The sequence below is a fragment of the Mizuhopecten yessoensis genome, unplaced genomic scaffold (assembly GCF_002113885.1).
Source record: "Mizuhopecten yessoensis strain PY_sf001 unplaced genomic scaffold, ASM211388v2 scaffold11145, whole genome shotgun sequence".
Classification (NCBI taxonomy): Eukaryota; Metazoa; Mollusca; class Bivalvia; order Pectinida; family Pectinidae; genus Mizuhopecten; species Mizuhopecten yessoensis.
Genome location: NW_018408902.1, coordinates 2,361,295 through 2,385,997, shown reverse-complemented (window position 1 = coordinate 2,385,997; position 24,703 = coordinate 2,361,295). Strand labels below are relative to the sequence as shown.

Below are 24,703 nucleotides of genomic sequence, written 5' to 3'. Positions count from 1 at the left end.
GGCTCTACACAATTGATATAGCGGACCAACTAAAATTTACGATTCATGTCCAATGCAGTTTGGCTAATGTTTTCAACTTCTGAAGTATAAGATGGATTTTGACAAAATTTGCAAATATATAATCTATCACATCAGCATATGCTTGTGTTTCATCGTGTATTTGTGTCACTTGCATAGTAAAGATGACATATAGGGAACATTCCATCAGCATTCTCATAAAGTTCTCCACGCGGCATACAAATACTTAAATTGGTTTTAATCTCTCTCAAAATTGATATTGAACTGGATCTGAAAATGTATGGTCACAAGTAAGATAACTCGTAAAGGAATCTTTTGATTTTCATGAAATCTCTACAAGTTCTTTAGTTTGAGTTGAATCCTAAATTCAAAAACTTTCAGTGGCTGTGGAATTTGTACAGATACATTTCAGGACAAAATTATCAAATTTTGATAAAAGTTGCATTTGTACTTGCTACCCAAGTCAATCCACAAAATTTTGAAGCTCTGCAAAATTTGTGCATGTTCGAATTAGACTGCTGCCATCTGATTAGCTGATGGTTTTCAGATAAAGTCTTTAGAAGAAATTTTCTGATTTTCATGAAAATTGTTTCTTATACTTTTTACCAAAACCTATCTCTCAAGTTTCATGCTCAGTAAAAATCATGCATATCTATAAATGAGTGATGCAATCTGATTTGCTGATGAATTCTAGATGATATCTTTTAAAGGAATCACCAGATTGAGATAAAACTTCACAGTACATACTTACTACCCAAGTCTCTTGCTCCAGCTTAATGCCTGGCTAAAATCACAAATATTTCATGAGATTGATGATGCCATCTGATCAATTATACAGCAACATATCATTACGGCCCCGTATCAGAGATACGGGTGCCCTAGAGTAATCTCTCTCTCTGTCTGTCCGTCCACAAATTTTGTTCCTGGCTGATAACTTTGGTTTTATTGACCGATGTACATGAAACTTACTCAAGATGTTCAGTTCACAAAAATACACATTGAGGTAAAAAGTCAAGGTTAAAGGTCAAAGTCATTAGGTTCAAAGGTCAAGGTCAAATTTTGCATCTTTTCACTGATGAACATTTTATTATGACATGATGAAGCAAAGTTGATCAGAATTAAACAAGGAGTCAACCTAACCAAATGTCAAGGTCATTGGGTCAAAGGTCGAGGTTAAATTTTGTATCTTTTCACTGGTGAACATTTTGGTATGACACTTTGAAGCAATGTTGCTCAGAATTAAACAAGGAGTCAACTGACCAAAAGTCAAGGTCATCGGGTCAGGGGTCAAGGTCAAATTTTGTAGCTTTTCACTAATGAGCATTTTATGACATTATGAAGCAAAGTTGATCGGAATTAAACAAAGAGACACTGAGGTCAAAGGTGGTCATTAGATTCAAAGGTCAAGGTCAAATTTTGCATCTTTTCACTGATGAACATTTTGTTATGACATGATGAAGCAAAGTTGATCAGAATTAACCAAGGAGTCAACCTGACCAAATGTAAAGGTCATTGGGTCAAAGGTCAAGGTTAAATTTTGTATCTTTTCACTGGTGAACATTTTGTTATGACACTTTGAAACAATGTTGCTCAGAATAAAACAAGGAGTCAATTGACCAAAGGTCAAGGTCACTGGGTCAAAGGTCATGATCAAATTTTGTATCTTTTCCCTGATGAACATTTCGCTATGACTTTATGAAGCAAAATTGGTCAGAACTTAACAAAGAGTCAACTGCCCTAAGGTCAAGGTCACTCGGTTAAAGGTCAAGGTAAAATTTAGTATTTTTTTGCTGGTGAACATTTCATTATGACACTTTGAAGCAATGTTTGTGGGAATTAAACAAGGAGTCATTTGACCAAAGGGCAAGGTCACTTGGTCAAAGGTCAAGGTCAAATTTTTTATCTTTTCACTGATGAACATTTTGTTATGACATTATGAAGCAAAGTTGGTCCGAATTTTAAAAGGAGTCAACTGACTTAAAGTCAAGGTCATTTTATGTTATTATGTAGCAAACTTGTTCAGAACTTAACACAGAGTCAACTGACCTTAGGTCCAGGTTACGGGGTCCAAAGGGTCAAGGTCAAGTTTTGTATTTTTCATTGATGAACATTTTGTTATGATATTATGAAGCAAAGTTGGTCGGAATTAAAGAATAAGTCAACTGACCAAAGATCAGGGTCACTGGGTTAAGTCAAATCTACTTTAGTCTGTTGTTTTTCATACCCTGATCTGTTGTCAATCTGAAGGGTCTATTATTGAGGCTTTGGTTTGGTTTAGTTAGTATTGTTCATTTAAGGATGGCTTCCCCTGTGTGCAAGATGCATGTGTGTAGTGTATGCGTGTGTGTTTTGGGAGGCTGCGATATGTTCGTGTTTGTCTCCTTACGATAGCACGGAACTGATGCCGAATTTATAGTGCTACCACGCTGAAACATACTGCCGAAGACACTCAGCAGGACACCCCATGCGGTCACATTATACTGACAACTGGCGAACCAGTCGTCCTACTCCTATATTGCTGAGCGTTAAGCAGGAGTAGAAACTACCTTTTTACAGACTCTGGTATGTCTCTGCCAGGGGACAGAACCCAAAGCCTTCCTCACAGGGGCGAACGCTCAACTAAAGGCCAAAAGTAAGGCTTTGTCAAGGGAGACATTAAGGAAGAATAAAGTTTTTTAGATAGAAGAGAAAAGATAAGATCCCAAATGTAGTCGCCTCTTACGATCATGCAATGGGGGCCTCCTAATTCTCCCTAATCATATTCATCTTTGGTAGCCAAGTGGTTCAGAGGAAATGATGTCAAACAAGATTTGATTCATTGGGATTATAGTATCATTGGGGAAGGAAGGCACCCTACATAGATAGGTGTAGGTACTGATTATATGCATACTGAAGTGATACTAAATATGGCAAGTATCATATAATGAAAATTGCTGTATATTAAAATTCCTCCTGATTGTTGGATTTATTAATAGCATATTCATGAAATTTGTGAATTTGCATATAAATGGGGGTTTTCAATTTTTCAATGTTTTTATTTATTTTTGAGAGGAACAATACACCCATTAACAGTAAGGGTTTTGACTTAGATTGGTTCTTGCTTTCAACTGTATTTTCAAGTTGTACTGTTCGGCCTGTTCCTTGATACGGAGGATGTCTCCGATGTCATTTATTGTTGGATCAATAACTAAGTCACTGTTAAGGTTATGCCCAGAATCTATTGAAGCAATATAATTAATACATTGAGTTCATAGTAACACAAATCACTTTTGAAAGTGTCTGTGTATAGAAGACAAACTGTGGTAGTAAGTTGAAAAGTAAAAATAAAAAACGAGAAAATTTATAGAGCCCCCAGTGAGGATCGAACTCACGACCCCTGGTTTACAAGACCAGTGCTCTAACCACTGAGCTATGGAGGCTTCAATGTACAGGTGGTATACCACACAGTGTATATAGGTGGGTGAGTATTGATCATAGAACGCACTGCCAGTCCAACTAGGCCTGTCATATAATCCAATAGGCTGTACAAACAAGGGCATTATCTAGGACATGTTGTATTTTAAGGCTGTCGCACCTGAGCTGGTACAAGCTTACTTACCTGTATTGTATTGGAGAAAGCATTGTTAGCTTAAATCAGATAACCCATCTTGTACAAGTTTTAAAGTTCAATTGATTTAAAGAAAGTTGTGTTTTTTAAAATTACGATATCATATTTACATGTTTTGATATATTTAATGTTAAAATAAATGTAGGTTAGTGTATCTAGGATTAAAAAAAAATTGGATGTGCATTTACTCCTAAATTTTGTAAATTAATGTATATATAGCCAATGTGTGTATAAGTGTTGTACTGCCGGAGAAAGACTTCGTGTACCAATAGTTGCAATTGGGAAAAAATAGTGTGCTGATCATGTGTGCCTTCGTGCGTGTCGGTGTCAATATTTGGGTGTTGCCATGACCAAGAGTGCCAGTTACATTGTATCAATACAATTGACAGATGACTGACTGCCCATTTGTTAATTGAAATTTTCATTGTAGTGTTTTGTTTTCGAAGTTATAATTAGTCACAATCATGACAGATTATTATGAATGATTATGTTAATGGAAGCTTTATCTGTCCCTTTTACCAAACAAATGGATTTTATTTATGTCAGTGGAAATTCTCCAACTAATGTTGATTTCTTTTGGTGGCTTTATATCTTTTATATTAAGTGATATATATTTGATATACCCTAAGGCTATTTCCTAAAGACAGGGGTAGGTTATGGATAATGTAAGCAGCTTAGTGTTTTATCACAGTAACCTGGCAGGCTGTTATTCACTGAAACTGAGGACAAATCTAGAAGTATCTAGTGGCGATGTTTTAAATCATCAATATTTATGACACATTTACTCATCTCATAAAGTTTGCCTGTGTCTTTTCATTTCCCTGCAAAAGGGATTGGTGCAGGTTAGATATTTAATGGCTATTTAATTATGTTGTGAATTAATGTATCTGTTTTCTCTTTGAATGCCTTTTAACTAGCTTGGAGTGTTTTACATGATAATGCCGGACCTGGCTACACGATTACTAAAAGTCTAGGGCAATAAGTTCAGATTTTAAATAGTTTGTCCAAAATAAGGGCCATAAGACAAATCTGGTGACAGATGAACTTTGGTAAACTTTGGTAAAATGTTGTGATGACTTCACTGTCACAAGCCTCTACGTGATCGTCATATGATTTATCGTTTGTCCTGTTATCTGTCTAGTGATATGTCCTCATCCGAAATTTGTCCAGTCACTTGCCTGTATGATTTGTTTGTAGAGATTAGTCCTGTATGATTTGTTTGTAGGGATTAGTCCTGTATGATTTGTTTTAGGGATTAGTCCTGTATGATTTCTTTGTAGACATTAGTCCTGTATGATTTGTTTGTAGAGATTAGTCCTGTATGATTTCTTTGTAGACATTAGTCCTGTATGACTTGTTCGTAGGGATTAGTCCTGGATGGTTTGTTTTTAGGGATTAGGCCTGTATGATTTCTTTGTAGACATTAGTCCTGTATGACTTGTTCGTAGGGATTAGTCCTGAATGATTTGTTTGTAGAGCTTAGTCCTGTATGATTTCTTTGTAGACATTAGTCCTGTATGACTTGTTCGTAGGGATTAGTCCTGTGTGATTTGTTTGTAGAGCTTAGTCCTGTATGATTTCTTTGTAGACATTAGTCCTGTATGACTTGTTCGTAGGGATTAGTCCTGTGTGATTTGTTTGTAGAGAGTAGTCCTGGATGATTTGTTTGTAGAGATTAGTCCGGTATGATTTGTTTGTATGGATTAGTCCTGTATGGTTTGTTTTAGGGATTAGGCCTGTATGATTTGTTTGTAGGGATTAGTCCTGTATGATTTGTTTGTAGGGATGAGTCCGGGGATTTGTGAGCTCTCGAGTGGTCATGATGATGGTGTGAAAGATGATGGTTTGGTACAGTTTATAGGTTAGGACTGACTCGTACATTGATACTGTTGTGATCTCACACCAAATTGAGTCATGTAATGCGAAGTCTCTATCTCCCCACATAATCAATGTACCAAATACCAGGCGCCAAGGCGGCAATCCCCATGTATGTCACTGTAGAAATTGCTGTCGTAATATCATCAGTAATATCCTTTTAAAGGAACTGGGGGTGGGGGGGGGGGGGGGGATGGAGCTTGCCTGACTATTATACAGCATAAAGCGGTACTAATCAAATTGATCTACCACAGCACATTGTAATTTTCTGCCATACTCCATAAAAAACCCAAAGAAGTCATTTCAAGTCAACTGAAATAATTACGTAGGTCTGTCTGTATTGTATGTTTGTTGAAACATTAACTGTAGGATGGAGGGTGTATCACTCGCCTGATGGCCAGTGTATCAGAGATGTGGGAGTATGGGAATGTTGCTCTCGTGTGTTAAGGAAAGGAAGTGAGTGTTCTTCTGTCCGAGATTCAACTGTCTGACTTATATTCTGTAATTGTCGCTCTGATTCGTCAAATTTGACTACTACATATCTATGGCACTTTGACTACTTCTGTGTTATATTGCATAGACATCTTAAAATATTATTTCGTTGGGTAATATATCAGAAATCAATAGTGTTATGTGATACAAGATGGTTATATATGAAATTCTTGTATTGTCCAATATTGCCTCAAAGAAAGCAATATATATTTCATAGGAGTAAATCGGTTTGATAAATAATTACGCTGCTGTCTTGAGCAATAGAATATGTATTTATAAACAATTACGCTGTTGTTTGATAACTAGATTATCCATCCATAAGTAGTTTGACAGAATTTGTATCCCAGTCATTGCAGCAGTGTTGATTTAGAGATAATAACTGATAAGTCTCTATTATTGCCAGTATAGCTTCTCTTTTTTAAAGCCTCTAGAAATGTGTCGAAAGTGAAGCAAACATGCACATTATGTTTGTTTTCAATGAATTGAAATATGTCTAAAATGTAAGTAGACATTTGATATGCCCCCTCCATTTATAGGGGTATATAGTGTTACCTATTACATTCCATCCAGTCCCATCTTGATAAGTGTTGTTGATTCTGCATGTAAATAGGCCAAGTATGAGGTTATGAAAAATAGTTGAGCTGTAACCAAAATTTGCATGAGAAAAGGGACCTGTCTCACAGACTTTTCTAGTTTCATTCTTAAATAGGGTATTTTCAGTGAGTGAGATAACTTCTTTCTGCTATGTATTGTCTTGGTGGGAAAAAGCCTACCTACCTACTTACCAACCTTTTGAAAATCCATGGGTAGATTCTGTGTGCTCAAAATAAAAAACATAAAAAGTTATTTTGAGTTGTCAAATTATTAGGTCTTTGAATATAGTTTAGCAAATTAGGTGGTTGAAAATGTTTGATATTAGGATCTAAAATCAGGAGTCTCTCAAAATAGAGTTGGCAAGGATGGGAAAGTACAAGGTTTGATTATGTAAGTAGCCATAGAATGGTAGAATTAATGCCAGCAGTTCATGCCCTCTAACACTCGTTTTAAATGGATAGCTTTGGAAATACTTTGAAGACAATATAAAAATATGACTTACCTCTACCACCCCATTTGACTTTATCATGTGATAAACCTCCATAATGTAAAGATTATTTCAAGAAAAGTGCAATTCAGTGTTTCCTGTCACCATAGAATACAGTGTAAACATCCTTTTATAGATCTGGATGGTGCTATTCTTGCACTGTAATCCTATATTTTTTGATAGAAACATTCCAGAAAGAAGCATTTGTAATTATATTATGTTTACATTGTTTGAAAATAAAGTAAGCTATTTTCCAGGCCTGATTGCAGCTGAGGACAAGATTACTAGAAATGTGACATTTTGCATTTCTTTGTATTAATGGTGGATGTCTTGTATTTCAGTCCCAAGGGTGCATTTGGAGTACCAATACAGTACGAGAGAAGTTTCCGGTGGAAGTTGGGACAGTTCCGATACCTCTGTTCCTCCAATGCTCTGTCTGGACATGTTAAAATTACTGTGTCCAGGGACAACTTGTTTGAGGACTCTTTTGCACAGGTATGATGGCAGCAATAAAACTAGGAATCTACATTGAAGTCATTTCATTAGTAATAGACAAGTCTGCTTCTTACATTCTTCTTAATGTCGTGTTGTACTATAAATTATTCACATTTAAAAGAATTATTCCAATATTTATTCACATAGCATTACAAGGTGTTATTCCGTCTTTGGGTATTGCAGAGTTATCTTCTCTTGAGAGCAGGTATTGATTGTTACGTCATTGGTGTGTGAGATTAACGTCATCAACTTTTGAGAAAACGACGTAATTTTCTCACACAAACCAATGACGTAACAATCAATACCTGCTCACAAGAGAAGACAACTCTGCAATACGCAAAGACGGAATAGGTTGCTCTACACCCTAACATTTATACCTTTAGTAAAACTCTTAAAGTAATGATACACATATAGGTATACAATTATATAATCACATAAGAATACATAATCTGACTGTGGGTCAGAAGATCCTGGTTATAGTGGTATCATTTGAATTTTTACTTTGTGAAAGTATTGCTTACTAATTGAGAAATTAACTGACATAGTACAAAACGAGGTATATATATTATAAAATGACAAATAGTCAGATCTATGTACAGTATGCATATTGAAACTTTTTTTTAGGAAATTTAATATCAACATGGTGTTTTTATGTTGTAGATTATGAGGCTACAGCCCTATGACCTGAGGAGAAGACTTTATATAATTTTCAAAGGAGAAGAAGGACTGGATTATGGGGGTGTGGCCAGGTAATTTCCCAGTAGATCAGTTAATTATTCCTGTGTCAGATCTTTCGCATTCGTCAGAATCTCAAGGTGATCATAAGGAATGAATTTTTTCCTGAATTTTGCCATACAAAACACAGAAAGAAAATAGTATATTCTGTTATGTGAATCACCCTCTATATTATAATGTGAAGTAATACTTGAACATTCTGTTAGGTGACATAATATATGTATTGTCACATAAGTGTCTGTGAGAAAGACATTTAATGCTGAATGATTTTGGATATCCAAATTGGTTATAATACATGTAACCAAACCGATAAATATTAAAGCTTCTCAAAAATCACTTTACATTAGATTTTGGTAAACAAATAAAAATGTGCAAATCTTACTAGTCAAATGCATTACTGTGGTGTGGTATTTTGTGTGTGTATACCTGAATTGATCATTGTATTGTACAGGGAGTGGTTTTTCCATCTATCCCACGACGTGCTGAATCCCATGTACTGCTTGTTTGAGTATGCCAGCCATAGTAACTACAGCTTACAGATAAACGCTGCCTCCAATGTCAACCCCGACCACCTCGTATACTTTAGATTTATCGGACGATTCATTGCCATGGTGAGTAAATGACATTCAGAATACAACATTGATGATAAATATAAGTAATAATTTTGTTCTTTCCATGTTTTGATTGTGGATGTAAAATGTTTGAAATTTTGGCACTGATTTAAAGATTTTGAAGAAATACAAATACTAAAGTAACTCTTAAGACATTTAGTTAGCGTCTCATGAAAATTTCACTATTGCATTAGTATTTTTCCTTTTACACTTTCATGAAATATCAAGTTATTGTTGTAGTTTAGTTTGCTTTTACCTGTTGTGACCTAGAAGTATTGGAGCAGTCGCTCTAAAATGTATTACCGGTAACTCATTCACCCCTGAAGACACATTTGAACTCTTCAAAAGGTTGGAATAGTTCATTTTGAAATTTCAGGGGTGAATAAGTTAGTAGTCCCTTATTGATCATGAAGAGTGAGCAAATGACTTGATGTTGTAGGCCCTGTACCATGGGAAGTTCATCGACAGTGGCTTCACGCTGCCATTCTATAAGAGAATGTTGAACAAGAAACTCCACCTGACTGATATTGAGACAATAGACCCCGAGTTCTTTAACTCCCTTACCTGGATCCAGTAAGTATAGGTCTTACACTCGAGAGTGTACCTTATATGGTTGTCAATCAATCGCAGTGATAGAGGATCTTAGACAAGTTCTTATTATATAGAAAAATCAATTGAAAAGATACAGGATCTCGGACAAGTTCTTATGATATAGAAAAATCAATTGAAACGATACAGGATCTCCGACAAGTTCTTATTATATAGAAAAATCAATTGAAAAGATACAGGATCTCCGACAAGTTCTTATTATATAAAAAAATCAATTGAAACAATACAGGATCTCCGACAAGTTCTTATTATAAAGAAAAATCAATTGAAACAATACAGGATCTCCGGCAAGTTCTTATTATATAGAAAAATCAATTGAAAAAATACAGGATCTCCGACAAGTTCTTATTATATAGAAAAATCAATTGAAACAATACAGGATCTCCGACAAGTTCCTATTATATAGAAAAATCAATTGAAATAATACAGGATCTCCGACAAGTTCTTATTATATAGAAAAATCAATTGAAATAATACAGGATCTCCGACAAGTTCTTATTAGGTAGCAAAATCAATTGAAACGATACAGGATCTCGGACAAGTTCTTATTATATAGAAAAATCAATTGAAACAATACAGGATCTCCGACAAGTTCTTATTATATAGAAAAATCAATTGAAACAATACAGGATCTCCGACAAGTTCTTATTATGTAGCAAAAGATAGAAAGAAACACAAAATTTTGATTTTTGATAAAGATTTGTAACAAACTTATTTTATTCATTATAGATTTAATAAAAAATGCATCATGACTAACCTGACATGTGTGTTTGTGTTATTTATGATGTGTGCGTTTGCAGGGACAACAACATAGATGAATGTGGCCTCGAGCTGTTCTTCAGCGCCGATTTTGAGGTGTTGGGCAAGATTGAGCAGCATGATCTGAAAGAGGGTGGGGCCGACATCCGGGTCACTGAGGAAAACAAGGAGGAGTATATCAAGTAGGTCACTCCTCCATCAAAGGATACAAGGTTACATGCTTTGCTCCAAAGTTGTATGTCATGCTCAGAGGTTGTCTCTCCCTCACTACCGCTAATAATATCAAAGTTATCACCCTCTAAAACTACTTTTGCTTCATCAATTAGTTTCTTACTTGAATTTTTTATGTTAAGGATTTTTTGTCCAAAAAAATCTACAACAGAACCCACTGAATTAACATTGAATAGTAATCAGAACTGAACCGTGTTAAAATGGGTGTATCTGTCAAACCTTTGCTTGGTAAACCTTTTATATTTATCATTGAAACTGTGATCATGGACTGGTTTAAACTTTGACCTCTGTTGCAGCCTGATGACCAACTGGCGATTCCAGCGAGGGGTTGAGGACCAGACTAAGGCTTTCCTGGATGGCTTCAGCGAGGTGGTGCCTCTCCAATGGCTCCAGTACTTTGACGAGAGGGAGCTTGAGGTAAAGTCTAGCCACATGTACCATCCTTTTCTTTACAATGGAAATATATATAAAACTAGAGGCATTGCTTCAATATCATTTTGAAAATTATCCATGTCTTGAATAAGTGTGTTGGAGTATAAACATTACATGTCATGATATATATAGTTGGAATTTGATTATATTATGTTTATATATCTTATATATAATCCTATTTTCAGTTGATGCTGTGTGGTATGCAGGAGGTGGATGTGGATGATTGGGAGAGAAATACTATTTACAGACATTATCAGAGAAACTCCAAACAAGTTGTCTGGTTCTGGAAGGTAAGACAAGAAGTTGTTTCCCCTTTGGACTGTTAAAATGTAGTAAGGAGGCAAGTTTAATACAGGGCAAATGTTCCAAACTGGAAAGATGGATAGATCATATAAAAAATGTTTTTTGTGATGAGGATGTAATAAAATCTTCCTACAACAGGAAAAATGTTATCTCAGAATGAGCTTCAAGCATAGCCATTGTTAAGTTACATTGGCTAGCCAATCTAAGGGAGGTAACACATGCTTTGTTGTTCTGTTTCAGTTTGTGAGAGAAATAGACAATGAGAAACGTACAAGACTGATGCAGTTTGTCACTGGCACGTGTCGTTTGCCAGTTGGAGGGTTCGCCGAGTTGATGGGTATGTTTGTGTATATATTTATACACTTTGCTAGGGATAATGTAAACAAAATGTATTTTGAAAAAGAATTATAAATGTTGATATATATTAAACAGGAGGAAGTTGTGAGAAAGCTAATTGAGTATTGCTTTATTTTTCCAAGTTTCCAAGTTTTCAATTACTCATTTTGTGTTTTGTTTAGTGAATAACGGACATGGAAGCAGGCAAACTTGAATTTGAAGTATATCCTATCAGTGTATTTGTTCTTTGTTTCATATGTTTTTTTGCCCTCAGAATTTCTGTTTATGCCTTTTTGACTTGGTTCTTTACAGGAAGCAACGGTCCTCAGCGATTCTGTATAGAGAAAGTAGGCAAGGAGACCTGGCTGCCGCGCAGTCACACCTGTTTTAACCGGCTAGATTTACCCCCGTACAGGACCTACGAACAGTTAGTGGAAAAATTGACAATGGCAATCGAGGAAACAGAAGGTTTTGGACAAGAATAATGTTTGGTTGACAAATAACAACTGGTGATAAAGGAACCTGTAATGGACATATTTGTACATAAAAATTGTAACAAAAAACTCTTTTTATTTCTGAGTGAGAATGAAGTAAATGAATCGTTCCTATATACCAACACTAAGTATACCAAAACTGTACTGAATCCTTTGTGAAGCACCTCTCTTGTACTGAGTGTCTGTAGAATTATCTGTGAAGGGCAGGTACTGAAATCCATGTGTGAGGGTGAAGGTGTTATTGGGTCACTCTGATCAGCAGTAGGGAATATTCTATGCAGGACACACATCATCTATATTTGCTCAAAAACAGCCTCTTTCTCTTATATCATTCTTCTACAGAATCTGGAATTTGAATTTTGAATTATTTTTTGGAGAATTTAAATGGGAACCTTTCAACATGGATCAAGGTGACAACAGTGGATCACTTACGAACAGAGGAATATCCCAGGCTTTCACTGAGGGAAGAAATGTTACATCAGAATGGTACATCTCAAAATACTACCATTTATGGAGTTAAAGTTACCTTTAGAAGCAAATTCAATGATGTTGCAGGAATTGTGATGGAGAAAATGTGTCACTTGTTAAGTGAGGAGTGCTGGTTTGTAATAAACCTACCTTGCTATGGTAACAGATGTTTGAGGAAGGAAATAGTGATAAGGCCACATGGTGATCATGATGTTACAGTGGAACTTTTTCAAAAAATTCTATTATTGTGAAAAGCAAAATAATTTAAAATATCATTTACACTTTTACAGAAATTGATATTATGCAAAAACATTTACTTTATAAAAATAAATCTTTTAACCATTCACATGAGTCAAAAAATATTGCACTGTGGGAAAAGAATTTTGATCACCTCTCTAACATTAAGATACTTGTACAAGCACCTACAATTGTGGTATCAAAAATTAAAGGAACATTTGCATGACCAGAAAAACACAAGGATTTCTGATTCAGTCTGGGATAATGAAGTTGATGATGAGTGAAATGAGAACAACTGTGAAATAATGATTGAATACTATTTTTGTATTGAGATGTTGGACAATAAGAATTAATGATGTGTTAAGGTGAGGACAGTTTTGTGTATCGTTGATTCTGTGTTAGTATAGCATGCGGTATATTACCGTTATACAGAAGGTTTTATAGAGTACAGTGGGCTTTCATGTCCAGGCACATACACACAGGCAAATCTGGCAAATCCCTGTGGCGTAAGTGTCATGTTGATTTTTTGTTTTTCCCTACCCATTTTCTCAAATGTACAGTTCTGTTTTGCCTTTATATCTTAGTCTATTAAGACAAATGAAATCTTTTATAACTGTGTACTATTTGCATTTCAAAGGTTTAATTTAAACCTGCAAAATTATTCCAGGAAAAAAATCAAATATATGACTCATCAATTTATAATTTATACTGTATGTACAAGTCCATAATTAAGGTCAAGATAATTTTGCTTTTATCTGTAGATCTCAAATACATAGAAAGTCTAAAATCAGTTATGCTTCTGCTTCCTATTTCTTATAGAAGAAGGATAAATATACTTTAAAATAGAAAACACAATTTCACACCTGTATATCTATAATTGTATTTGTTGAATCCTAGACCGGAAGTTAATACATATTTTATCAGTGTCTCTATTCAAGGAATTACATTTATTGGAAACATCTTGATTAAATGAAATTCCATCTTGTAATGTTCACCATTACCTCCCATATGTGAGGCAGAACTGTAAGTTTTGTAGTTACCTCCCTTTCAGTTTTAGCAAATAACCTGCAATTTAATTCCCGTTTCTGTTTTGTATATTATAACAACTGTGATTTGTACACAGGACAAAATATGTTGCAAATATATATATATATATTGTTGATTCTGTTATTTTGTCTGAGTGAGTCGCCTTGTTTGTTTTATTATCAACTTTTTGAGATTTTATTTCAATATCATGAGCATGTTCTGTATATCCTGATAATGGATTCAGGGGGTATTTCTCCACAGTTTTAATTCATATCTGATCATTTAAGAACTTTAGAACTCCATTGACATTATAGACATGTCTAGTATAAGTCAAGAAACATTAGTATTGCCTGAGAAATGTGTCTAGTTTCATTGGGGATGCGTCTGATATCACCCCCATGTGTGTGTAATACAGCCTGAGAGACATAATATGATGCTAGACGTGTCTAGTAGGGCCACCGAGACATAGCTAGGTTGCTTTTGTGTATCCCAGTTAACGTCTGCTGGATAACTGAACTACTTGGAAGTGAAGCGGACTTAAAACCACTCAAACAAACAAACAAGTATCCCAGTTGAAATGATTCAGATGGCTCTTTGGCCAGAACTGAGCCGACCTTATAGGCAGAGTTTTTATGACAAATAAGGAACAATAAATCAGGAATTATGTGAGGTCCTTTCACCTTCATGTTCAATTTTACATCATATCCTGGAAATATATGTGTGAATTGACATTATTTATGTAAAAATACTGCAAACCAGCAATAGTCAACCTTATAGTTTCGGCGAGGAGCGTCTGGACCCCTTGACAGAGGTCAGCCTCAGTCCAGATCTGTTCTTCTTGTTTTCATTCAGGTGCAGCCAATTGAAACAGTTGAACTGGATACGCACAAGCAGCCCTAGTTTGACTTGACAGTATGACCTAATAGACATAACTAGTAAGAACTGAAATGTGTCGTTTTATGATTCAAGAAATGTCAAGTAAGGCTTCAGAGACATGTAGTTAAGAACTGAAATGTGTCGACCAGGATACAAGGAGAATCTAGTAGGGCCAATAAATGTGTTACTTTTATACAATATTCTTCAATTTTAATTACACAGAAAATGTCATTCTGATGTCTCACTGATAGTTATTTAGCCTAGACTCATGCAATGTTGCCAAATTGTTTGGAATAAGAATTAATGCCTTATTATAAACATTAGTACAGTGATAATTTTCAGTAAAAATTGTTTTGGAGCTTGAGTTATTTTTATAAAGGTAAGTTCCACTGTTATTTAACTAAGAATTATTTGATTTTTTTCTCCCTTGGATGATATTTGTAAATGCCTAATTGTAGATGTAGGATAATTTTATATGTTGAATCACTCATCTGCGACAGATATTTTTGAATGAAAGAAGATGTAATTGATTATCACAACGCAAAACTTTGAAAGTTTGAAATTAATGACTGCTTGGGAAGATGCGAGTCTGCATGAATGTGTTGATTTTGTTTTTTAATATGCTAAGTTATTTTCCTTTGGTATGGAAGAGTGTATGTTGTACGCACTGTTAAACAGTTAGGTTGTAGCTAGAGAGGACATCTTCTATCACCACACCCCTCCATCCCAGAAAAACCACACGGTGACACACTGTCACTAAATATATCTGTATATAAGGTATTTTAGTGATATCAGAAAGTGCAGGCAAACAATTATTTGTTCACTTCCTATTTGTAGGCAGTATGAATACTTCATAGAGAGATGACAGCAATCTACGCTGAAACATTGTGTACAAGTAACAACAAACATGCAGAACAGATAACAACAAACATGCAGAACAGATACATGTGTGGGTAATACAATTTAAATACATTAATGCCCTAGGCTATATAGTATCTGGGCCAGCTTATATATTACTGACACATTAAATGAGAATAATTGTTGAAAATTGGGAGTTAACTGATCAGTGTTGAATTATTCATTGGGTAGGTTTGTAGTATGTTATATAAACAGTTAGGTAGTAGTGATAGCAGCAGCTACAGGTTCTAAAATAGGTACAGCTGAAACTTGAGCCAGACCACCAGGCTGTTGCCAATTACTTTGTATTTCTTTTGAAGAGCTTCAAAAGGAAAATACATATTTCTCTCACATTTGGTTGGACACAACTGCTGATCATCCAGTTGAATAACACTATGTATCAGTAGGATCGGTAAAATCCCTGATTTTATGTTCCTCATTAAGGAACATTCATTTGCAGAGTGGTAGTTTATAAAAGTGAATTCTGGACTAGAGGTTTTGATAGATGATGTCCCCTTTGTTTTAATTGTTAATGACCTGTGCGTGAGAATCATAACTGAACAGCCTTTTTATATATGTGTGTCATGAATATTCACCTAGGGTTTTTGACATGAATATTCAGTGTATATGTTTAGCATGAATGTCATAAATATTCAAAGGAAATGTGATGAATATTCAGTGAAAGTGTGTGGGTGTCGAGATTTATTGATCACTGTGATGGTAACAAATTTGTACATACTAGATATGGTCTATTCTGTCCATGACGTCTTTGCCAGAGATCTTGGAAGAGTGGACATCTGGAACTGTACATATCCTTGCAATATTTAACATAATACTGTAACTAACACTACTAATCCATCGTGTGACTGTCTACAAGTCTACTCCTCAGTAGCTTTGCTTTCTCATTTTCATCAAGGAATCTGGCAGATTTTTTCTATTTTCTTCAATTGTGTAAACCATATAGAGCTTCAATGTCATGATTTGTATACAACGTTTTGCAGGAAACTTGATTTCCTGTCAGTATGGTCCATTCGATGAGTTGGGGATCTAGCCACACATGCATTAAGATTGGGTCCACTGTTATTTTCCGGTGGAAATCATAATTTTTTGTTTGGTAGAAATATTTAAGACTTCATCCTTGTTTATTAATTGAGAGAGCATGTGATTCCTTCACACGATAAAGTTGAAAAACAGTCTCTTATGTGTATATGGGATCATCATCATCATCAGAAAGACAGCTTTCAGTTACAGATATGCAACTGGTGAGATTGGAAGTATAAAAACAGGTTGCTAATGTGATTATCATAATATATGATTGGAAATATTTTAAAGCATTATAACCAGACTGATTATTATCTTGCTTTAATTTTTAGAAAACTTGTATCATCACTTTGCTACAGATGTCATATTCAAATACCTGTAGATTTATTTGATTCTTACGTGAAAGGAATAGGCTAGACAATTTTGTTACCGAAAGTGAAGTCATGGCCTTTCTCTGTATACACAAGAGTTTATCACATTGATTTGATGGTTTTTGTTGACCCTGTATTTATTTTATATTGCTGTAATCGTACAGTGAGGAGGACTGCACTGAAGTCTGTTTCCAATCAACCTTTCTTATTCAATTCATGCTTGAATTTATCTGTTATATACGAAGACCCCGTCGTGGAGACATTATCTGTCAAATAGAAAAAAAATGTATACTGGTCAGTTTATATAAGGGTCATTGTAGGCAGGTTTTATCTGTCAAATTCAAAGCCAGGTATCAGTTTGTACACGGGTCATTGTAGTTGGTTATTTTTGTTAAATACAAATTAAGGACACTGGTCAGGTTATACAGATGTCATTGAAGACAGGTTTTATGTTAACCCTGCTCAGTTTATAGAGAGGTTGTTTTAAACAGGTTTCAATGTAGTACCATTCTCCCTCTCTCCCTCTGCATCTTACATTGATTAATGATAAACTTTCAACAAATATGATTCAGTGTTTATATACATACATTATGAGAACAATAAATTTGTGATGAAAGCTGATATATAAAATAGTGTTATTTTTCATTACGAGGGATATTAACACCATGTGTTAATTTATCAACTGCAATGTCATGTGAATTGATATTTCTCCTAAGATATTTCTACACAACTGCAGTGTTGTGTAAAGTATCATTTCTAATGGATAATATCTCGCTAAAGCTTCACCTGAAGTGTCTTCTTATTTACAAGACATGACTACCACTAGTGTCATGTGAAAAGTCACTCTTCATTGATAAAATTTATCTACAGCACTAAAGTTTTGAGTGACATCTCATTTCTCATACCAAAGTATCGCTACAATGAAGTGTCATTTCTCATAAACAAAGTACTGTAATGATCTGATTGATACTTGGTACTAAATAAGTATATAAATCATTATTTCCACAATTTATGGAGTTACACCCTATTGTTTAAAAACATTATTTGCATTACTCCTTCCGAAGTACTGCACAGATTAGAATAAAAGTTTGTTCACATAACAATAGATGGAGGGGATGTGAATAATTACATAAATTTTGGAGCTACTTTCCAATTTATGAATGTATGTCCCGTTGTTTACATTGTTCCTACGGAAGTACTTCACTGATTTGAAAGATACTTGTGTAAAAGGTTTGTTAGCACTTCTCAGCCCAAAGTACAACACAGAATTTAATGATTGTTTACATGCAGAACCTTGCAGCAATGGGTTGTGGTTGATTGGAGTTACCTCCCCTATTAATGGAGTTGTGCCCCTTCCTTTAAAAACTATAGACAGAACTATTCAGAAAATTTCGTTGTATACGGACGAATTAATCTGCCATTCTGGCAATATTTCTGGCTTTAGTTAACCTAATTGTAACTAGGAACTTAGGGAGGGAGGATGTCATGGATCCTATAACTTAGAAAGTGGTAGTTTCTAGAATGTTCACAAGGCTGAAGTGCAGCATACAGACAAAGAGTGGCATTCGCCTTTGCAGTGTATTATCATACATTCAGTAATTGATGTCCATTATTACCGTCTTTTGAGGTTTTAGTCTTTCTAAATATATACTAAAAAGTTTACTTACGATGAAACTCATTGGTCCAAATAATCTGTTCGTTGTACTCATAAATGTTCTCGTTCATTTCCTGCTATTGGAAAATAAGCACGATGGTGGCCATCATTCCAGTAGGAAAGAGGCTCTGGAGTTCTTATGAATGCCACCAGTGAAATTGAAAACGAAAGACTGGTGTCAGTGTTGTAACCGAAATAAGTTGTACATTCAATCTGAACCCCTGCTAAGTAGCTGACGTAACACTAATGTTTTAGTCTAGAACCGCTATTGCTAGATAGTGCTGGATGGTTGCCACCATCGCATTGCTTCCGTGTATCTGACGCCTTGACATTGGTGCTGTGCCTTGTACACCGTGCTAAGTGCCAATGGTTTGCTGTTCGGTTGTCCTTTCTTCGGCATGGAGGTGCGATGCATACACATACATGTGCTGACCATTGATAAGGACAATGGTAACCTTGGTCTATCTGCATGTATTTGCAAGGTAGCTCAAGCTAGTTTCTTTTACTAGTGAAACAACAGAGGGAAAATGCACGGCCTAACAGGAATTCGAGCGTGGGACCTCGGAACTCTTTTGTCGGAAGCTCTGTCTGGTCGCCGGAGACGCAGTATACTTCTGTTACACCCCTTCCACCTTTTATAAGTCTTCGCCTCAAACACTACATACAAACCAGGTTTGTGTAACCCCTGGCAACTGTTCGACACAGGCACAACGAACATTATATGAAAAACCGGGACCACCTAACTCTAGACGGACGCTGTATAAATTAACCTGGTCGCCTAACCCCCTTGTCAAGCCTACATTCAGTAATTGAAACAGTGATTGGTCACAGACTATACTGTAACAGGAGAGGGAAAATGTACGGCCAGATCAGGATTCGATCCCGGGACCTCCAAACTCCAGACCGTGTGCACGTGGCTTTAACAGGTGATCGATCAATCCAGTTCCGTTACACAAGTAATGCTTTAATTTGACAAATTGTTGTCCTTCGTATTTAGCCTTAAACGGTTAAATTGAAACGATCGCAAGCTTAATGAATGTGGATTCCGTTAAATTCCTTTTCAGGGAATATGTGTCGTCTTTTTTGATCGGAATCGTGACCTTACCTTTACAACTGGATTCTGATTATAGGTAATGGTAAGAGTAGAGCTCTATTGAATATCGCTTGGGCAGTAACAGTAACTCGGGGTTAGACACAAACATACATATACATGTATAATTAATTCAATCTTTTGAACACTTTTCGACATTTTATGCACCTGAATTTCTCCTACAAATACATGCTATTACTTTATCTATATACCAGTCCTAGAAATATATTATATGTATATATGATACAGCAACTCGACCTACGTTTTGTGATTTAAACTTCGCCGGTCTTGAAAACACCAACTCGAATGAGAGACTAAAGTAAAACCATTGCTGGTAACTTATTTGATAAACAAACTAGAGTTGTGTTTAACATTCCTTGTAATTTACTTAAAAAAACCCAACTTAAACTAATGTTTAACTTGCTTCACACCAACACGACTTTTAAACCATTCCAAAGAGCATAGATTTAAAATTGAACCAACCGGTCCAAGTAGATTTCTTGATACATTAACTCGACTGGATCTTTAACCGTTCTTTGCAACTTCCTTGATACATGATTTTTATGCCACGCTACGAAGTAGTGTGCTACTTTTGTCTGTACGCACGTGTGTAAGGTTTTTGACTTGGTCAGTAATTTACGATCGCAGTACTTAGTACTAGTTTTGTGGATTGATTCAAGGCGGCTACCTCTGAACTTGGCCTCTGTGTTCTTAGTAATGCCTAAATTATTTTTCGTATATAGGTCATTTTTGAACTAATTACTTCAGCTAAGGTTATGAAACTGTACATGCTGATCACAGGGACCTGAGAATTTTTACAGCTTTATTTAGACCTAAACTAAGGTACGTGTTCAGAGTAATTTTACATGTTTTAAGGGGTTTACATGATCGATGAAAAAAAAATCTACGCGTATTAAGATATTTCATATTGAATATCAGGCAATATTTTATATTTGTGCATTTTATATTACACTGTTAAACTTACTCTCAAGTCGCTTGCTGTATTTAATACGATGAAACTCAATTTGCTTTTTACCACACTTAAAAATAACATTATCTATATCATATTTATTTTGAATAGAATTGAAAAGCACCACTTACAAAATGTCTTGATAAATATATTTTCGTCATAAACACAAGACTTATGCATTTCAGCTCGATATCTACTTTAATTATTTTATGTATGCTGATCTGATTAAAGAATTATGAAATACAATTATACATTTTCTTAGTCACGGTTCATTAACGAACCGGACTTATGTCGGAACTTGCAATGCGCAGGTGAGTTTTACCCACAATGCACCATTCCCCAAGACAGGTGCTTGCAGGTATTACGGTAGGAGAAATAGGAGTTTAGACATGACATATACCCCGTGCCATGCTGCAAAGATCCGGATCATGAATGATAAAGACATTATGCATCCATGAATGCAAAATACACACTGACAAAGTCTTCAATTTTGCCCCGTGTGTTCGGACCTGGTAACGATAGACGCCAATATGGCGGACAATGGGAGCTATTGGCACTGTCCCATGGTCTGAAAGAACAACTGCTTCACGTCATCGCTGTTGACGCAATTCATGAGGAGATCGATGCATCTACGTTATGAAAACAATATTTACACATATGTTTGTTTTCAATGGTTAAAATGTGAAAACTTGATCGTATAATTGTGCCAATTACTGAATGAACTTTGGGTCGGCTTTGTTATTGTGTCAAAATGACCCATGCCAAGTCGATGTCATGAGGGTGATTCAATGTTGACATTTGTACAACAACACAGGTGAATATTTCACACAACTCGGCGTGTTTACGTGGTTCATGTAAACACACATAAATATCGAGACAATGTCACAGTATAAGTCTGACAACTCCAAGAAGAAGAAACAACCTCCCAGAGTTTTAGCAAATCGATATGAAATTGTTAAAAAACTTGGGAAGGGTAACTTTGGGACGGCATACCTCTGTAAGGATTTGAGACAGAAGAACTGTACAGATGGATCTGATTTGTAAGTAACTGCATATAACCATTCTCAGAAGTTTTCCCCATGACATCCTTCAAGTTATATATTATATCATAAGTTGGTGAAACCCAACCTGTAATGGTACATGTACCTTATTCATCAACATTGTAAGTCCCCTGCCACCCATCAACCATGCCCCCCCCCCCCCCCCCCCCCCCCCCCCNCCAGTGCCGTCCCCGAAGCCTTGACACACAGCTCCAATCTGACTGAAACCAAAGCTTCCACCTGATTACCTCTTTCTGCTACCTTTCAATTCCCTACATAAATTTGCCATCCCTTCTTAAGTTCTTACTTATCTTTATGAGCTCCCATTTCTCATCCCCAAGTTTTAACCCTGTATACTGTAACTTGGTTAGTGATATCTTAAACGGGGCTAGACCAAACGCTTCAGCTCTGTAAGACTCACTGTTACTGTGTCGGTTGTTCTCCGCAGCTAGCAGTCTCCCTCCACTTCGTTGGACCCTACATTGTATCTTGAATTTTGTGACCTTTTACAATCCCATCTGTTCTGTCAGCCCTGTCCATCCTTTAACTCCACAGGTCCTACCCATCAACTTGATCCTTCTTTATAGCCCTCGACATCGTAAGACATCACCGCATCAACTCTGTTATATTAACACTCTAATTTGTCAGCCCCCATATTTCACCTGTCATCTTCCATCCTGAAATGTTCAGTCCCCATCCCGTACCTCTCTCAGATCTCAACTGACATCCTCAAATTGGTCATACTCTATATTCTCTAATATGTCATCCTCCAACATTGAGTAAAATTTGTCAGAAGGTCCCAGTCCTCAAATTGTTCAGCACCCATTCTTCAAAACAGTTATACCAATCTCACCAATTCTTTTATACCGATTTCCCCAACTCTGTTATACCAATCTCCCCAACTCTGTTATACCAATCTCCTCAACTCTGTTATACCAATCTCTCCAACTCTGTTATACCAATCTCCCAAACTCTGTTGTACCAATCTCCTCAACTCTGTTATACCAATCTCCCCCACTCTGTTATACCAATCTCCCCATCTCTGTTATACCAATTTCCCCAACTCTGTTATACCAATTTTCCCAACTCTGTTATACCAATCTCTCCATCTCTGTTATACCAATTTCCCCAACTCTGTCAGCCTGTGTACACATTAGGCATCAGCTTCCACTATAAACTATATGTTGTATCCAAGATTCTTAAGTTTATGACCTCTTGCTAATTTCCCATTAAGACAACGTTGCTGAGCTAGTGAGTGTGTCTATGGGTTGTACCGCATTGCTGAAAAAGCTAGCTGTATAAAAATATATATAGTGTACATGTATAATTATGTAAAAAAATAAAAAACATAGTAAACACTCTTGCTGGCACGGATGTTTAGAGCGTGTGGGTTCTTCATGTGGGAGGAAACTGGAGTGCCCGGAGAAAAACCCACATGGTCGGGCATACCTTTTCACGTCTGATCGGGGAATCGAACCCCGGCTGCCTTGGTGAAAGACAAATTTGCTATCTATAGCTACCGCGCCATCCGACCAACCTAAAAAGAGCTCAGCTAGCTTGCCAGTAAAGCAGTCTGTTTACCCCCTTTGATTCCTAGTGGCTATTACACTAGGCACTTAATTAACTGTAAGGATTTTTAAGATCTTCCCTATTTTTCAAAACATCCCAATACTTTGCCAAGTATCTCCATTCAAATCTTTTACATTTAAACTAATCACATTTTTTGCACAAACGATCCTTGAATTTTCGCATAGGGAAGTTACAGTAAAAATGTCAAGTTGAGGAAATTAAGTTCAGTAGACTAGTGCTAATTTCTTTAGAAATCTTTGCCTTGTATATCCTTAAGTTAAGAATTCTGAAACATAAATTTGTGAAAATTGGGCATGACACAGATTGTTCAGTCGGTATAGGTTTGTAGTTGGTTTAATATCTGCCCTTACAGAAAAGAAAGTTTGCATCAATATCGCGGTGATATCGTGGCACACAAATCAGTTTGCCAGAACATGTTGCCAGAAGCGCACAGAATATCGCCGCTAGTGGTGACGGTCTGGTGATGTTCTGGCACACATTTCATATCGCCAGAATGTCACCAGAATATCGCCAGAAGTGCACCACAGATAAGGAATTCCCATGATCCTCTGTAACTTGTCTAAATATAGTTGACCCCCAAATTCAAAAATCACAAAATGGCTGATGAATGTCTGCAAGGAGAGCTCATGGTGAAGGGAAAGGTTGAGTGAAATAAGGAGGCTATTTTTTCATGTCTATGTATCAGAGGTTGATCTATTGAAATTCTGCCTGAGCAGTTAAGTTTTATCATCCTGAATTATTTTGTCAAAAGTGTTGATTCTGTTTAGTATTGCTAAATGATAGCTATAGGTGACATTTCATAAACAATTTTGTATGTATTTTATTTTCAAATTGTACACTGTCTGATGATATCTTTTAATTAAGTTCACAGTATTAGTTTAAATTTCAGTAGTTTTGGAAGGAAATAAGGCTTTATAAAAACTTTGTAGAATTTTAATATCTATATATATCTTGCACCTTAATTATGTTTAGCTCTTTAATACATATATAGGGAACACACAATGTCCTTGAATATTTTGAGCTGATTACTAAAAGTGTATAAATTTCAATATACTGTTTGCTATGCTGAATATTCCTTTTATTGAATATATGGTAATTTTTTTCTATTCAGGATTTAAAGTTCCCATTAATGATGGACTTGGGGGAAAAAAATCTTTTAAACCTATCAATAGATTATACATGGGAAGTGTGAAATAATCTTTTTTTTTAATTTTTTTTATGGTGTTTGAACATTACAATTATATACATGCAGAGCTGGAATGAGTAGTCCTTCCTTTGTCTCTGCTTATGGCATCTTGCTCAATTTTTATACGCCCGTCGAAGACGGGAACGTATTATGTTATCACGTGAGCGGGCGGGAGGGCG

General features: G+C 35.9%; 2 protein-coding genes and 1 non-coding gene across 6 annotated transcripts in view; 2 read left to right on the top strand and 1 right to left on the bottom strand.

Moving 5' to 3' along the window:
- Positions 1-17,334, top strand: part of LOC110466815 (NEDD4-like E3 ubiquitin-protein ligase WWP1) — a 47,994-nt gene extending 30,660 nt beyond the window's left edge. For all 3 annotated transcript variants that reach the window (XM_021523578.1, XM_021523575.1, XM_021523576.1), the window contains 9 exons: positions 7,415-7,568; positions 8,229-8,317; positions 8,755-8,914; positions 9,354-9,487; positions 10,324-10,464; positions 10,810-10,930; positions 11,131-11,235; positions 11,489-11,585; positions 11,897-17,334. In XM_021523578.1, coding sequence (XP_021379253.1) covers positions 7,415-7,568; positions 8,229-8,317; positions 8,755-8,914; positions 9,354-9,487; positions 10,324-10,464; positions 10,810-10,930; positions 11,131-11,235; positions 11,489-11,585; positions 11,897-12,069 — 1,174 coding nt within the window. In that variant the 3' untranslated portion in view covers positions 12,070-17,334. The remainder of the gene's footprint in view (positions 1-7,414; positions 7,569-8,228; positions 8,318-8,754; positions 8,915-9,353; positions 9,488-10,323; positions 10,465-10,809; positions 10,931-11,130; positions 11,236-11,488; positions 11,586-11,896) is intronic.
- Positions 3,365-3,437, bottom strand: Trnat-ugu. The gene has a single exon. It is a non-coding gene; the product is annotated as a tRNA-Thr (tRNA).
- Positions 17,335-21,043: 3,709 nt separating the features above from the next.
- Positions 21,044-24,703, top strand: part of LOC110466825 (serine/threonine-protein kinase Nek11-like) — a 23,305-nt gene continuing 19,645 nt past the window's right edge. For both annotated transcript variants that reach the window (XM_021523591.1, XM_021523590.1), the window contains exon 1: positions 21,044-21,748. In XM_021523591.1, the coding sequence (XP_021379266.1) occupies positions 21,588-21,748 (161 nt within the window). In that variant the 5' untranslated portion in view covers positions 21,044-21,587. The remainder of the gene's footprint in view (positions 21,749-24,703) is intronic.